Source organism: Canis aureus, chromosome 2 (assembly GCF_053574225.1).
Source record: "Canis aureus isolate CA01 chromosome 2, VMU_Caureus_v.1.0, whole genome shotgun sequence".
In the NCBI taxonomy this organism is placed as follows: domain Eukaryota; kingdom Metazoa; phylum Chordata; class Mammalia; order Carnivora; family Canidae; genus Canis; species Canis aureus.
The window spans coordinates 2,666,057-2,683,016 of record NC_135612.1 but is presented as its reverse complement, the minus strand read 5'-3'; the positions used below and the strand labels follow the sequence as shown (position 1 = coordinate 2,683,016).

The following is a 16,960-nucleotide window of genomic DNA, read 5'->3' as shown; positions in this document are numbered from 1 at the left end:
CTTTTCCTAGATTATACATCATGGGCAATAATAGGTTGTCTCTTGAACCAACAGAGTGTAAATGTCACTGCTTCAGATTCCCGGTGTGTCTGGGGAAAGGAGGTTCGAGTGGCCCTATTGGGGAATGGCAGTACTGGAGACAGCGAGCGTGTCCGCTTTCCCCTCCAGGACTCGCTGGAGGATCATTTGCATGTTCTATTGCATCTGTGTTTATCTCTTCCCAGCCTCTTCATCCTTCTGTTGAGTTACATGTGTTTTCTACCATCTGACAGTTTAAAAAAAAAAAAAAAAAAGAAAGAAAGAAAAGAAAGGTGAACAGTGGCATAGTTAGCATGAAAAATGGTGAAGATAGGAATAGAAAACAGGAAAATGTGTGTAACTTTGGAAGTTCTCTACAGTATATTTAAGAAAGGTGGAACAAATAAATTTTTTATTAATGTGTATATATTCTTTTAAATTTAGGAATAGATGGGCAGTCTGTGGAAGTTTCAAATATCGTGGACATCCGAAAAGAACATAACCGTGAGATCGCAATGAGAATTTCCTCCAGCGTAAACAGCCAAAACAGATTTTATACTGACCTGAATGGATACCAGGTGACTTTCCTTTAAAATGTCTAAGTACTGGCTATAATCGTGCGTGACTTTTATGTGTGATAATGGGCCAGTTAAGCGTATCTTTCAAAGGCTCTGAAATTAAGTTTACAAATTAACTCTAAAGTAAAGCTGAATCTTAACAGGTACTTATTGCTTCTATATGCAACCAGATTTCCAAAGTTAGAACAAGTATTTGAGAGATGGGTTGTAGAACATCAGATTTTAAGGATGTATTTTTTTTCCTTTTTAAGATTTTATTTATTTATTTGAGAGAGAGTGGGAGAGCGCTTAAGCAGGGGTAGCAGCAGAGGGAAGGGGAGAAGCAGGCGCCCGCTGAGCAGGGAGCCCGATGCGGGACTCTATCCTAGGACCCCGGGGCCATGACCTGAACCTAAGGCAGCTGCTTCACTGACCGAGCCCCCAGGTGCCCCAGGATGTATTTTTTCAAAGGCAGATTTGGTGACTGTTTGTATGTTATAAGTGTCTTGATACCAAAATATATATGAATTTATTGATTAGAAGAAGGGAAAAGTTTCCCTGAAATTTAAAAGAACCCATTACTGCATTATACATTTAAAAGTATATATGTAATAAATTAAATATACACAGACCATTTTCTTGAGAGAGGGAAAAACATATACTCCATCAATCCCTAATTACGTTTCTATTAGACCATGTATGGGTGTTTACCTTTATGCACACACACGTGGACATAGACATAGACACAGAAATGCAGGCATATATCTGTTTAGAAATGTGGGTGGGTGTGCATTTAATCAAAATGTTCACAAAATAGTTTGAAGTAGTAATGAGAAAATGGACTCAAAATTTTTCCAGATTGTCAACTCTCTAATTTAATAGGCCTCTTTTGATTGTTACCTAAATTTCTGTACTCAGAGTATGTGTTTGACAACATATCTTTGAAATAATACTATTAAAAACATTAGCGTGTTTTTGAGACATTAGCATTTTAGAGATTTCTGGCTATGAATAGAAATAATTTCCCAACAAATGCTTTTACTTTGTCTGATTTTCAACTGGGTTGAGTGGAAGGGATTGTGAAAATTTTCTCTTCTACAATTTCCTGCAAAGGTTAAATTTAAACCTTTTTCCAAAGCATAAAATATTGCATTATACACTTTGAATTTACATGTTAATTCTTTCACAGCTGTTTGGTTTTCAAATGAAGCCCCGATTTTATGGTGATTCATTTTCCTCGTGTACAAAAGAAACTCTTTTCTTAAAATATTACAGAAGCAATTATTTGTATGTGTGGGTGTATACATGAATGGGGGGAGAAAAACTTAGTAAAAGTGGATAAAAATGTGACTAAATGGGAAAATATTAATTCTAAATTTGTGATCTGAATATTTCTGCTTTTTAAAGAGGCCATTTTTTAAACCTTGGGAAGAGTGGTCCTTGGGCATAACTAGAAATCTACACCCGCAGGTAGGCGGTGAGGGTGGCAGCCCCATCATCATGACAGTGAATGTCCTTTTCACTGAGTATACAAGTTAATTTGAATGGAAAGATCAGGATTAGAAAGATGAAATGGAGAGTCCTTTTTTTAAAGATTTTATTTATCTGTTCATGAGAGACACACAGAGAGAAGCAGAGAGACAGGCAGAGGGAGAAGCAGGCTCCCTGCAGGGAGCCCGATCCCAGGGCTCTGGGGTCACGGCCTGAGCCCAAGGCAGACCTCCATCGCTGAGCCACCCCAGGCGTCCCAGGAGAATTCTTTCGTAGTGTCTTTTCATTTTTTTCTATTTTTTAGTTTTAGCATTTTACAGTTGTTCCTTCAGTTTCTTAATTCCCTAGGCCTGTGATACAAATTACCACCAACGAGGTGGCTTAAAACAACAGGAATTTACTCTGTCGCAGTTCTGGACACCAGAAATCCCAAACCAAGGTGTCTTGAGAGCCACACTCCCTCCAAGGGCTCCAGGGAGATGTGCTTGCTTGCCTGTCCTAGCTTCTGGTGGTTCCCGGCCGTTCCGGGCACCATCAGCTTGCAGACCTGTGTGCCTCTGCCGCCACAGCATGCCTGCGGTATTGTCCTTGGGTCTCTCTGTGTGTCCCCTGCGTGCAGATTTCCCTCTTAGGAGGATGCCGCTCACCGGATTCGAGACCACTCTAATTGGGTATAACTGTCTGTAGGGATCCTGTTGCAAAATAAAGTCACATTCACGGCTTGTGGCTGGCCATGAATTCTGGGGGACACTATTCAGTACAGCCAGTAAGTTGAAGGACGCCCTACAAGGTTGTCATAAAGACTAAAGATGGTATTGGTGAAACACCCAGTACTATGCCTGGTGCTGATGGGCACTCACTACGTGTTCCCCATTACGTTAACTTTGTACTTCTTTCTTTCTTGAGGGCTTTGTCAGACTTTTCATGAGCTGAACAGCAGAGATGCATTTTTCTGTGGTGTGTGTAAGATACCTGATAACACAGGCTCTATTTGATGTCTCCTCCTGAGGTTTGAGTGAGTCTCCTTGACCCCAACCAGCCTAGTGCACTTTCAGTCAAAAAATAACCGTATTTCACGCATTCACATGCTAGACCAGGAAAAATTGAAATACAGAACTGTCTTCATTGAAACTAAACAAGAAGAGTAAGCACTGAATAATTTTTGAATATAAATACGAATTTTATTATTTTAATGTAATACGTTAGAGGATTTGATGAGGGGATCTGTAGTATTTATTAAAACTGATTCAAGAATCATGAGATATTTTTTGAAAGGGGATAGAGAGCTATTATGCTTAGCATTCATTACAAAAGCAGTGTGTTAGATTTAGATGAGAAATGAATACTTAATACCTTTATAATTTGTTTTATGCAAATATTGGAAAGCTAGAAGACTTTTGTTAAGGATTTTTATTCTGAATTTAAATAGGAATGCCTATTTTAAAAACCTGGATAAGTCCTAACTTTCTCACTTAAAAGTTTTCTGAGATCCTTGTGATTTTTTTTTTCATATTGTTTTGAAGACTGTTTTAATTTTTAAAATAGCTCTTCCTATGAACAAGAAAGGAAGCAATACCTTTTTCTCTTTGGAAGAAAAGTCATCTATAGGCAGTACTAATTTTTTTAAAGTACATCTGTAAATATCATTTGATTTCTTCTTCTTTTTTTTTTTTTTTTTTTTTAAAGTCAACTGTTTGGTCTTGTAGATTCAGCCTAGAATGACAATGAGCAAATTACCTCTTCAAGCAAATGTGTATCCGATGACCACAATGGCCTATATCCAGGATGCCAAACATCGCTTGACGTTACTCTCTGCTCAGTCTTTAGGGGTTTCAAGTTTGAAAAATGGTGCGTATTGTTTGGATTCTTTTTTTGCTCTTAACAAGTTTCAGTTCCAAGTGTATAATTTTTCTCTTGGTCATATGTATTAATTATCGTCTTCAGACACCACCTGCCTTCTTTTGAGGACCAGACTATTTAGTTAATTTTGGTTTTGTGAGAATAATATAAAATAATGTATTTCCTCTGTCTTCTATGAAGAATGAGGGACCTCAAACTCCATGAAACCATTGCTTCTTAAAGATAATGTATCTCTCCTGGCAGCTCGTGGTTTGCACAAGCCTCTGTCATTGTCATAATTGAATGGCTGTGGAAACGCTCTGGAAGGCAAAGAGGAGAGGGTGCTGGGGAGAAAAGTTAGAAATTCCCAGGGTTGCCCAAGTTCGCAAAGGCGGGAGGGAAGGGTTCAACCCCAGGTCCTTCTCTGAATCACATCGTCCCAGGGCACTACCACCCGAAAGAAGAAAGGGAGTTGAAATGACACAGATGGGGGGGAGGGTATAAAGAGACAAAACTTTAAGGATTCCAAAAGAGAGAACTAGAAAGAGAAAATAAATCATAGACACAGATTAGTGTTTATAAAGCCTTCTATTGGTAGGTGATGTCCTTTATAATATGTATTTTTCATGATCATTTCTTTGCAGTTGCTCCTCTCGCTTACATATTAAGAGTTGCTAAGACAAATAAATGTCTTAAGGAGCCAGGCAGGAAAAGGAGCGCAGGTGCCTGGCGTGTGTACCCTTTGTCACAAACCCACTTTTTATATTAGGCTTATGCATACGTTCTGAACATCCGCCCACACAAAGCATACTATTTCTCATTTTTATTTGTGGCTTTCATCACACAGAATCAGGAGATGAGACCATAAAGACATTAATGCCATTATAAGAATAATAACGGCCTCCCACCAGGGTGCAGGCGGGGAGCCGCGGGGCTGCCGCGTGCTGATGGGGCAGCTGCCGCTCAGTGCCAGGCCGTCCTTGCCATGCGGAGGGGCCAGTTTCTGAGGAGCCCAGAAGTCTGGAATTTTTTTATGTTTTGATTTTTAAAAAATTAAGTCAACATTTACAGATTGGGACAGCTTCCCCTAAAATGCCTAGATGTGGTTTGGGGGCAGAGGAGCTGTGTTTCTCAGTTCACCTTTATCAAGGGAAGGGACATAACCGTCCAGTTGGTGATTGCTCCAGTCCTAATGTCTAGCTCCCTATGTAAGAACCCAATTCTGAGAATTCAAGGCAGGGTTTAAAGATGGGTGGCTCAAGAGTCCTACCTGGCGCAGGTGCCCTGCAGTAGGCACCCAAAGACGTTTGAATACCTGCAAACATGAAAACAATTTGAGTACACTCCAGGAGATTTACTCAGGCTCACGTATTGTGTGGACTAACATTTGGAGGCAGGAAGAAGAGAGAAATTGCGCTGATCTGGGTGTGAAGCCAGATCTAAGATCTAAGATCAAGCCCTAGGTGGCCACGGGGCAATTAGTCTCAGTGCCCGAGGAGCAAATTCTAGACGGTTGTGTCCTAAAAGAAATATGGAGGTCGTGACAACCAAAATTCTAACCATCGCTGGGGGTTTTATGGATCCCTAACGAGAGAAGAAACAACTAAACAGACTTGGGTTGACTGTGTTGGAATAATAGTCATTAAAATATTTTGTGTATTGCTTTTTTATGCCAAACGATCACTTTAATACCATGACAAATGTGAATGGGCGGATGGATGAATACACATATATTTTTAAGTATTTACGACTAGGGTTTTTTGGGTTTTTTAGTATAAATATATGACTGTGGCCCTGGGTGTTGTTTTTTTTTAGTTTGTTTTGGTTAGAGTTTTTTAGTTTTTTTTTTTTTTTTTAGTTTGCAGTCTCAAAGCCTAACAGCTCACAACTTAAACTAGAAGAGGTGTGGAATTATTGCACAGCAAATGCAGGAACCAAATATGACCTCTTTCTGAGCTCCAGGAAAGAGGATAGTGATGCCACTTATAATAATACCAGGGAGGGAAGGGGGTATGTGGCAGGTGTCTCCAAATCCTGGGGTTTCTTCAGAGGATCACCATGTATCGAGTAACCTAAATTGTCTTTCAAATCCTTGTTAGACTCTGTGCATCCGTATTTGTCTTGTTATTCAGTGTGTGATGTACGTTCCCTTAATGAGCCTCATAAACCTCTTTAAATTCCAAATGCCGCCACTAAAAATTTTGGAGGACGTGATTTACATTTCAGGTTAATTTTTAAATCTCAAATTTTTGATCTGTCTCATTTTTTAAGTCTCTTAACCAGATTTTTAGCAGACGACAATGAAGAAGAACAGAAACACAATCCTGGTTTTTGCGTTTACACTAGTTGTTTTGAGAAAAGCCCTTGTTGATACTGTGGGTTGTACGGATCTGTGTCCTTGGCTTAAATCAGGATCGTGCCTAAACTTATGTGATCCTCCCTGGATGTTTGTATTAAATAACCCTGGCCAGTTTGTCTGTTTGTTTGTTTGTTAGGTCAGATTGAAGTTATCATGGATCGAAGACTCATGCAAGATGATAATCGCGGCCTTGAGCAAGGTGTCCATGATAACAAGGTTACAGCTAATTTATTTCGAATACTCCTGGAAAAAAGAAGTGTTGTGAATATGGTAGGAAAAAAAATAATTCGCACATTCTGATGTTGATTATTCTTTGCCACTCAAAATTTGAAATTATGACTTTCCACATTATTATTTTTTTTAATGATTTAGTTTCCAGTATTGAGATACCTTTATAAGAGATTTAGCCTAAACTGACAAGATGGAAAGATATGTTAGAAAACTTCAGTTACACTTACGTAGGGTTTGCATTTAGGTCATCTTATTTATTTATTTATTTATTTTGTGCTTCTTATGTAGATGTAAAATAACGTTAAGGAACCAGTTGGGGTGAAAGTTTCTGCAATTATTTTGAAAGAAAATAAGCATTGAATTTAAGGATAGAATGTTAGCACGTGCTTATTAGGAAATTTTGATTAGTAAAAAATTTTTTTTGAGACCTTAGTGTACTTATTCTGGTCTTAGACTCAACTGAAAGCGGATTTACTCATGTGTCTTGTTCAGTTTTCATTTCTCAAAACAAAACCCCAGCATCCCATTAAGCAGTCCGCCTAAAGCTCAGTTGGATGTAGACCAACATGACAATACCTTCTTAGGGCAGCACAAGAGTCGTCACCCCTGTCCTCCCTACCTGACTCCTTCCCCACCTCCCATGGCCCTCCGCTCGGCCCTTTATTTCTTATTCTCTTTTCTTCTCTTCTCTTCTTTCTTTTCTTTTTTCTTTTCTTTTCTTTTCTTTTCTTTTCTTTTCTTTCTTTTCTTTCTTTTCTTTCTTTCTTTTCTTTCTTTTCTTTCTTTTCTTTCTTTCTTTTTCTTTCTTTCTTTCTTTCTTTCTTTCTTTCTTTCTTTCTTTCTTTCTTTCTTTCTTTCTTTCTTTCTTTCTTTCTTTCTTTCTTTCTCTCTCCTTCCTTCCTTCCTCCCTCCCTCCCTCCCTCCCTCCCTCCCTCCCTCCCTCCCTTCCTCCCTTCCTCCCTTCCTTCCTTCCTTCCTTCCTTCCTTCCTTCCTTCCTTCCTTCCTTCTTTCTTATTTTATTTATTCATGAGAGACATAGAGAGAGAGGGAGAGACACAGGCAGGGGGAGAAGCAGGCTCCCTGCAGGGAACCCGATGCAGGACTCAATCCCGGGACCCCAGGGTCACACCCCGGGCCGACGGCGGGTGCCCCACCGCTGAGCCCCCCCCCCCCGACCCCTCCTTTTCTCCACCCCCCCCTGTGGTCCTTCCTGCTCTGGCGATAAAAGCCCCACATACGTCTCCCCAGATCTGGTCCCCTCTTGGCCGCAGAGCCATCCCTCCCTGTGTCCTGCTCCTCGGACCCCCCGCCCCCCGCCCTGCCCATCAGGAGCCTCCCGACGCCCTCCCCCTCCCGGCAGCACCCCCGGGGGCGTCCCTCCTCTGCTCCCAGAGATGCTTCTCCATCCTTCTCCGTCCTTCTCCTCTCGAGCGGCGGTATGGCCCCTGCGAGGACACTGTCCTGCCCGAGCAGTTCCCATGTGGCCTCTCATAGACCTCAGCCACCGCCCCAAGCAACCCCAGATGCTTCCCCAGTCGATCCGCTCTTCTTTTCCTGCCACGTTGGTTCTCAGTCAGGGTTGGTCTGCTTGGTCTGTTTTTTTTTCCCAAAACTCAGTCTGACCTCCGTGCCCCGTTCTTCACGCCCCGAGGTCTGGTCACCGGCCTCCCTGTGAAGGCCGTGGTCCTCACGCGGCGGGGAGCCTGTCCTGGGCCCGCGGCTCCGTGTGGCCCCTCGCGCTGCCCTCCCCCCCTTCTGCCCAGCCCCCTCCCCCGCGGCCTGCGCCCCGGGCACCTGCTGCCCCCTGCTGCCCCGGCACCTGCTGCCCGGCCCCCTCCCCCACGGCCTGTGCCCCGGGCACCTGCTGCCCCCTGCTGCCCCGGCACCTGCTGCCCGGCCCCCTCCCCCGTGGCCTGCGCCCCGGGCACCTGCTGCCCCCTGCTGCCCCGGCACCTGCTGCCCGGCCCCCTCCCCCATGGCCTGTGCCCCGGGCACCTGCTGCCCCGGCACCTGCTGCCCGGCCCCCTCCGCCACGGCCTGCTGCCCCGGCACCTGCTGCCCGGCCCCCTCCCCCGTGGCCTGCGCCCCCGGCACCTGCTGCGCCCTGCTGCACCCCCCTACCTGCTGCCCGACCCCCTCCCCCGCGGCCTGCGCCCCCGGCACCTGCTGCCTGGCCCCCTCCCCCACGGCCTGCGCCCCCGGCACCTGCTGCCCCCTGCTGCCCCGGCACCTGCTGCCCTGGCCCCCGCGCGGGGCCCTGGGTCGTGGCTGTGGCCACAGCTCACCGGCTGTGGCTTGTACCCGAGCGCCCAGACCCGCCGCCCTCTGCCTCCTCAGAACCACACATCCAGGCGCTCCCCTGATCCTCGTCTCGCTCCTCTTTTGACCACGGCTCTGCTGAGCGCCGGGCCCTGTTCCGCTGCTTCTAGACTTGTCCCCGGTGGAGGAAGCACCGTATCTGTTGCACGAATGAATACGCGATGCACAAATGAGTGAGCGGCTGTAGTGCCTCGGGCCACCGTGTTACCCCTGCTGTACCCTGCCCTGTGCCCTCCTGTGCCCTGCCCCGTGCCCTGCCCCATGCCGTGCTGTGCCCTGTCATGTGCCCTGCCCCGTGCCCTCCTGTGCCCTGCCCGTGCCCTGCTGTGCTGTGCCCTGCCCGTCCCACTGTGCATGTTCTCGCCCTGCTGCTACATCCGGGGACTTGGGTCCTGCAGCTCCTGGTGCCCCTCAGGGCCCCTGGCCTGGGGTAGGTGTTCCATAAATAAAACACCAGTTGATTGAACGAACCGGCAACAGCTCATTAAAGCAAAGACTTCTTCCAGGATCTAGAATCTTTTAGGAAAAAAGATTTTAATACCCATTTTTAGATGTCAGGATTTATACCAGTTCTTGGGACGCATGGTTTAAATCAATTACTGACAAGATAGCTTAATTTTAGGACTCAAACTGCATAGGAAAATCATTGTCTGAGTGCTGGCAGCTACACTCTTTCTCCTCCTGAAAATGTTTCTGGCTTTTATGATTTTTTTTTCTTCTCTATATAGACACTAATTTGCAAAGCTTCTGTTAACTATGGCAGTAAGAATTTCCATGTCAGATCTATGAAGCTTTCACTTAGAAGGGAAATAATTTGTTTATTCCCATTCAAAAAACTCCTTGGATAGTAATTGATTGAAATTTGATCCAATGTGTTTGTAATCCTTTGTTGGTTAAATTTTTCTTTTGCTCAACTATAGATTCCTGGACTTAAATCAATAGTGTCTTTTAAATAAAAAATGAACCAGAGAAGAGAAAAATACGTTTTAATTTCTAGCGAAATTGATTTAAAAGACGTTCGATTAACAAACGCTCCATCCCGTATAACGTGAACTTTCTAGACGGCGTCTTTATTTTCAACTCAGACTCTAGTGTTTAAAATGTCGATGGGGAGGCGCCGCGGCGAGGAGCCGGTTCTGTCAAGGAAGGCATCTGGGTAGAAAGTCCTAAGCCTGCAGCCCCCTGGGGGTAACTGGGGTGACTAAGGGGAATGGAGGCCTGTTCTCGAGTGTTCTGCGGAGACGCGGGGAGAACGGGCCCTGGCATGACGACAGTCTCCGTGAGATGTGCGGGTGCCCTGCGGATGGCTGGGGCCGTGTGACGGTGATGCTCATCCGTGCAAAATGACAATCGTCCCTCTGGCACCGACCCTTTAGGTTTTGTTTCTTTGAGACTTAACTCCCTGTCCCTTCCTGCGTGGAGGGCGCTGAGCCGAGAGCTGGAAGTGTTCAGGCATTACAGCTGTGTCACTCTACCCTGGGATGCCAGCTCTTTACGTGGTAGGAGGGCCAGCCGAGAGACAGGAGATGAAAAGCCCGAATGCTTGCAGGGATCTGAAAAGAGATGGAATGAGGGAGGCCGGTCACGTCTTACGGGCAAACACCTCAGTTAGGTGACCCCAGGGCTGTGATGAGCACAAGGACGCATCCCACCAAGGAGCTAGAACTCAGCCGCCCTCGAGGGAACGTGGGGGCCCAGGGTGACTTGGATCTCCAGTATCGTGGGGGCGGGGGCGAACTCACCTGTTTCGGGGAGTTTTTGTTATTGTTGCTGACAATTTCAATGTGACACCTCCTGGATTTTTTTTTCTCTTTTTGAGAGCTGGCCAACTGTTGAATACCACACAGACCTCCCAAACCTATCTACAGGCAGATTTAGCCCATGTGTCACCAGGCTCCACCTCTGCACTAAATGAGATTTATTTCCAAATCTTACGATTCTTTACATTTTCACTGATTATTTCTTCTGTCTCTGGCTTTTTACTGCATCCTTTCCCCAACTGCATTTTTTTCCTCTCGTTTATTTATATTTGCTGGTTAATAGATGAAGTTCAAAAAAATAAAAAACCTTTATCGTGTTCCCACCAGGTATCAAGTTGTACTGAATAAGCAAAAGGGACTCAAAAATATCATCTATTATCTTAGGTCATTTATTTAGCAAGTTTTGATGTAGATGAATGGAAGCCTTTGATGTTTAGGGATCAGATAACTTAAGTGGAGCCCAGCGAGTAGTTCTGACGTGTGACATAGAAGGGCTGGAACCCAATGGAGAGCTCAACTTGGTGTGGCCTGGATCGGAATGTGCTAGAAACTATTTATAGTTTCACACAGGCTGCAAGGAGCAGGCTAGACTCGAACAGCTTGACGCCTCCCAGCCCACAAGAACCCAATGATGTTGATAGTAGTGCACTTGTTACTACAAGGCTGGGGAATTCATTTACCGCTTAAACAAACGCATAAAATTTCCTAAAGCAAACACGTGTTACAAGCCTTGGGTGTATCCTAAAGGTTACAGCTCAGACTCCCTTTCCAGGAGATTGATCAAAAAGTGGTAATTCGCCAGATAAATATTTTGCTGAGACCCTCGTTGCTGTAAAAATGTCCAGAAAGGGCACGGATCGTGGAGCCTCCCGCGGGGTTCAGTCGCGCCCTGCCTGGCCGGTGCCCGCTGCCTTCCCAGCCCGGAGCCGCGGCGCCTCCTCAGCTCGGTGGGGACAGTGAAGGGCCCCGCTGCTGAGTTCTCCGAGGGACTTAGGTTCGTGACGCTGTTCGCTTCACTGAGACCTTTCATGAACGCCTTTCTGAGTCTGAATCATTTTCTGAATCCGAAACTGGTTAAAGGATGAGACTCGTGCATTGGACTCCAAAAGGAGCTGTCTGTCCTATGAGGTTGGGAGAGTGTCTGGGGTCACGGTTCCCGACCCACGTCCCTGGAGCTGTGTCACCCTGAGAGCTGAGATCCTCTCCGGGGGCTGTTAAGCTTGGGCTTCCTGGGGCCCACCCCTGGAGAGCCTGTTTACGGAGATTTGGGCTAGTGCCTGAGGATCTGGGTTTGAAGCTCCCCAAGCCATTCTTTTTTTTTTTTTTTTTTTGAGATTTTTTTTTCATTTATTTTGAGGGAGAGAGAGAGCGCAAAGGAGTACACGGAAGGAGAGGGAGACGCAGACTCCCCGCTGAGCAGGGAGCCCAACACGGGGCTCGACCCCAGGACCGGGACCCTGGCTTCATGACCTGGGCCGAGGGCAGAGGTGCAACTGACGGAGCCACCCAGGTGTCCCCTCCCCACACCCAATATTGCTCCATGTGGCCAGTGTTGAGCGCTGAGCATCAGGGGACCTGGCTGGGTCGGTGTGCACATCCCTGTTTGCGGGGTCTGCACAATCCATCAGGAAGTCTCCCACCTGCTCCCCTAGGCGTCCGGGGATTCCTCCAAGAGCTGAGAACAAAGCCAGAGAGCTCTTCCTGAATGTTATTTGACCTAGAAATGGACTTCATGCCTTCCGAGTCTCATACGGCAGGTGTCTTCTTTTCTGTTGGAATCTTTTATCTTTTATTACTGAAAAAGTGATTTTGTCAGCAATCCTGACCTACATTATGAAGTCCTTTGATCTTGGAGTACATTTAAAGTTTCTTGTTGAAACTGTTCCCTCACTATTCAACAACATGCGTGAAATTTCAGCAGTTCTGGAGAATATGATTTTATACGCTTTACTTAATCTTTCTTTCAGAAGAGGAGTGTGGAATGGGTACTTCGTTTTTACCGCTCTTTTAGACCTAATATTTTTTGTCAGCATCTTAATATTGCAGTGTCCCTCTGCTGCCTTTAATTTTTTTTTTCTCTCTCTCTCTTTCTCCATAGTCTGAATTGTAATGACATCTACAGTTCGCTGCTGGCAAGATGCTTGTCACTCTTTGCTAACACCCTCTGTTCAGTGCTAATCTGACATTCTGAGTTTTAAGCTCTGTATCTTCTATAAATCCTATCTTTTCACACAGATAAGTAACCAAGCCTTTCATCTGAGCCCCATATTACAGAAAAAAAAAGGATGCAAAATCAAAAGCTATCAGTGAAATGGACAGTTTAAAAAAAAGATGCAAAATTAAATTTGTCCTGCCTGTCACTGCTGATCAGAAAACCTTTCTATGTAAATTATTTTCTCTTCTCAGTGTTTTTCTCTGTGTGCTTTTATACCTCAGGCGTTACTGGTTAAGGCTCTGCTTAGTCATTGATTTAATTGAGTGTGTCATCCACCATACGCATATGCCCAGCCCTGGCAGACGTATTTAATGTTTGAACATCCTGAACCACTTATCCGGAAGTATATATACCATAGCAATGACTAAATTACTTTTAAATTATACTGAATAATTGTGTACTAGGTAAATATGTACTAACTACTCCATAACATACATGAGAGTTTTCGTTCAGTGGCAGTGATTTATCAAATTTAACAGACGGGGATCCCTGGGTGGTGCAGCGGTTTAGCGCCTGCCTTTGGCCCAGGGCGCGATCCTGGAGACCCGGGATCGAATCCCACGTCGGGTTCCTGGTGCATGGAGCCTGCTTCTCCCTCTGCCTGTGTCTCTGCCTCTCTCTCTCTCTCTCTCTCTCTCTCTCTGTGTGACTATCATAAATAAATAAATTTAAAAAAAAAGAAGGCAAATTAAAAAAAAAAATTTAACAGATGATCAGGGATGCTACCTCTGTTTTTAAAAAATCTTATTTATTCCGAGAGTTTTCCCCCCCAAAAAAAAAATCTGTCATTGGTTAACATCTATAGAGCATAGCTTTGGATCCTTACGAAGTGTCATGGTCTAGTTGAGTGTATAAATGAAACCACGAGAATATGATGGGTGACACCTGAGGGAGAAGAGATCACATTTGATGATTGCAAGAAGTACAGATGTCCCAACCCATCTACTTAAGGAATTTTGTCGTAGGTTGAGTTTCCAGAAAAAGTTACACTTTGTCCTAAAATGTTCGTGAAAAGTGTCGTCAGGGTTTTTAGCGCTAAAGCAATGGAGAAAAGCTACTTCTGAACAGGAGTTAAGTGGACACTGTCATTTTCTTACATTGCTCACCGCCGAAGTTGGTAAATCTGTGTGTCGTCTAAGGCTGTTATTTACAAAACCTAATAAAATTACAGTACGTGCTTACGGTTGCATTCCTTTCCTACCTAAACCCCGTCAAGTAATTTCAGTCGATATTGTGAAAACTGCAAATATACAACACTTAAGCGTGTTTGCTTTTTTTCTTGATAGGAAGAAGAGAAGAAGTCGGTCAGTTATCCTTCTCTCGTTAGCCACATGACTTCTTCTTTCCTGAATCATCCCGTCTTTACGATGGCAGAAAAGGTCCCCGTGCCCACCCTCCAGCTGCTAGGGGAATTCTCTCCGCTGCTGTCATCTTTGCCTTGTGACATTCATCTCGTTAATCTGAGGACTATACAGTCAAAGGTATATCCCAAAATGCGTTTATGAACAGTTACATTTTGTAATGTATTTGATATAAGGGGATGAGAAGCGGAAAACAAATAACAGCCGACCCTTGCACAGCACGAGTTGGACCTGCACCCGTGTGCTTACTCGGAACGTTTTTGATAAATGCAGTGCAGTACCGAAAATGTATTTTCTCTTCCTTATTATTTGCATGACATTTTCTTTTCTCTGGCTTATTTTAAGAATGCAGTATATGACACGTATAACGTACAAAATCCGTGCCAAACCGCTGTCCATGTTATCAGTAAGGGTGCCAGGCAATACTAGTCGGCTCTTAGTGGTTCTGTTTTGGGAGACTCAGAGTCCTGCAGATTTTTGACTCTGGGTGGGGGGTCGTCGCCCCTAACCTGCGCCGTTGAAGGGTCAGCTGTACTGGGAGTTTCACTGTGCTTCCAGGAGCCGTCACGAGGACTTCACCTTTAGGCAAGATCGTTACGCCTTTCATTTGACTGTGGCTCTGTGGTTTAGAGCATATCCCACTCCTAATTTATGTTACTCTCAGAAAAGTTCTCTGTGGTGAGAAGGTCGGGGGATATTATCTTTTTACAGATAAGAAAGCAAAAGCTAGCCTGGGGTCACATAATAGTAGGTGGGACAACAGGCCTTAAGATGAGCTCTGCTGGCATTTTCCATCATTTCTCCTTCGTAGCCAGTGTCTCTTAAGGAGTCAGAGAAATAAGAAGCATTGCTTTTAATTAATTCTGCATCAGAAGCCATGTACATTCATCTCTTTCTCCTGAAAATCACTGCAACTCCGACCTTTGCATTGAAAAACCAACTGTTTAGAGACGTCTAAAGATCCACTAGAGGAAGAACAGGGGAAGATTTTAGTAGATAAGGAATTTTAACGCAGTTGCCCTGCTTTTGTTTGCATGTATGCCTGCTTTTAAAGTCAGAGATTGCATTTGCAAAGAATAAAAATCCGGCATTTGACATCGTTTTTAAATTCGGTAGAGCTGTTTTGATATTGTGAACTGACATATGCTTGGCTGGAAATAGTACGCGCTTCGGGATTCCGTAGGAAAAGTGATAAATGGCCTGAGTATGAAAAGGAGAGAATGTTCATGTTTGAAGACAACATAGGAAGAGAGAATGTTTAGTTTTAGAGCAAAGAACTAAAGCAAACCAAGTAAAGTTAAGGATAAATGCCTGCAAATTTGGACACTTAAGGCTTTTACGGCCTGTGTAGGAATATGCATAAGGCTTGTAATAGTACGGCTGAACACAGGAGGCCTGGGTATGTCTGCGCATGTCAAAAGTCTCGTTTGATCATGTGAACCGACCTGCAGGATGTACTTCTTGCCCTACAGTTACAGCTAGAGGCACCAGGGAAACTGTCGTGACCCAGCCAAGACGGCAACCCCTGGCTCTTCTGAAGCATCGATTCTGGTGGGAGGAGAAAAATAAAAAAAAAATTAAGAGAAACGTAACATGAGTTAGATGGTGACAAGTGTTCGAGGGGGGGGGGAAGGAGGGAAGGATGGTTCTGGAGGATGACAGGGATTTGCATAGTGTGGTTGGAGGAGGACATTGCAGAAAGGGTGTGAATGGAATAAGACTCTGAAGGAAGTTGGGGAGTGAGACTCCTGCAGATTTCTGGGGGTCAAGTGGTCGGGCAGTCAAGAGCAAGTGTGAAGGCCTAAACGTGGGTGACGTGGTGAGAACAGAAGCCCCGCGCCAGCTGGCCTTTTCTTTGATCCCTTCCTGCATCCTGTTGCCCACAAGAGTGTCTACACGTAGTGGGGATGGAACAAATGGACTCTGCCATAATTGTGGGTTCACTTTTCCACTCCTGGAGACGGGTCGCCTCCCTGAGTTAGATGAATCCATAAGCTGAAGGGGGACCCAGGGATGGAGGGGGCGGGGGTGGTTGCGGAGGACTCTGAGCCTCAGGTGGCTGCCTCTGGGCACGGCTGCAGGGAATGTTAGCCACCTGAGGATCTGGGGGCTCCTGGGGCGCCCGGTGGCCACTGTTCCTTCCCCTCATTCCTAGATGACTCTGTCCCGTGCTTGTTTTCCAGATCCGGTTGTCTAGAGTCAGTGAGTGTCGGGTTTCGTGGTCTGCCGTCTAGGGCTGGCCCTTGTTTCCCAGCCCCCTCTTTTCTGTGGTTACCTGCTGCTTTCATTCTTCCGGCTGATGCTTGTCTTCTGGTCCTACGATTCTTATCACTTGCCAGACCCAGAACTCTGCTGCCCACTCAGTCGGTGCAGGCCTTCGGGCCCTGGGCCCTCCGCGGTCCGGCCTCCACTCACTGTACCCGCGTGGTTTCCCGTTGGCTCTTCACACCCTTAGACGTGTGGACCTTTGGCCGGGTGCTGACTCCACTCCCCTTTATGGCCAGCTGGGCCGGCTTCAGGTGCGTGGTGAGGGACGGAGAGGATAATGCTTTCGAGCCCTTTGAAAACAGAAGCGCTCTGTAAACACCGGTCGTTGTCCTGGTGGTACCTGGAGTACTTGCCAGCTCAGGTGCAAACTGAGGTGTCAGCTGAGCACATAGTTTGACCCAGAAAAATAAAGACTGAAATGCTGATGCTTAACCCTAACCAGCCTGCTGGGGCGGGGTCAGAACTCACGACTTGGGCCGGTTTTGCTGTTTTGCATTATCCCGTCGACCAGTGCCGGCTCCTGGGTTGGTCTTTGACTCTT

The 16,960-nt window shown here is 45.5% G+C and overlaps 1 protein-coding gene across 1 annotated transcript in view; it reads left to right on the top strand.

Moving 5' to 3' along the window:
• MAN2A1 (mannosidase alpha class 2A member 1) overlaps positions 1–16,960 on the top strand; it is a 162,037-nt gene that overhangs the window by 137,747 nt on the left and 7,330 nt on the right. Inside the window, exons 17-20 of the mRNA XM_077861780.1 lie at positions 463–596; positions 3,773–3,914; positions 6,401–6,534; positions 14,077–14,271. Of these exons, the coding sequence (XP_077717906.1) occupies positions 463–596; positions 3,773–3,914; positions 6,401–6,534; positions 14,077–14,271 (605 nt within the window). The remainder of the gene's footprint in view (positions 1–462; positions 597–3,772; positions 3,915–6,400; positions 6,535–14,076; positions 14,272–16,960) is intronic.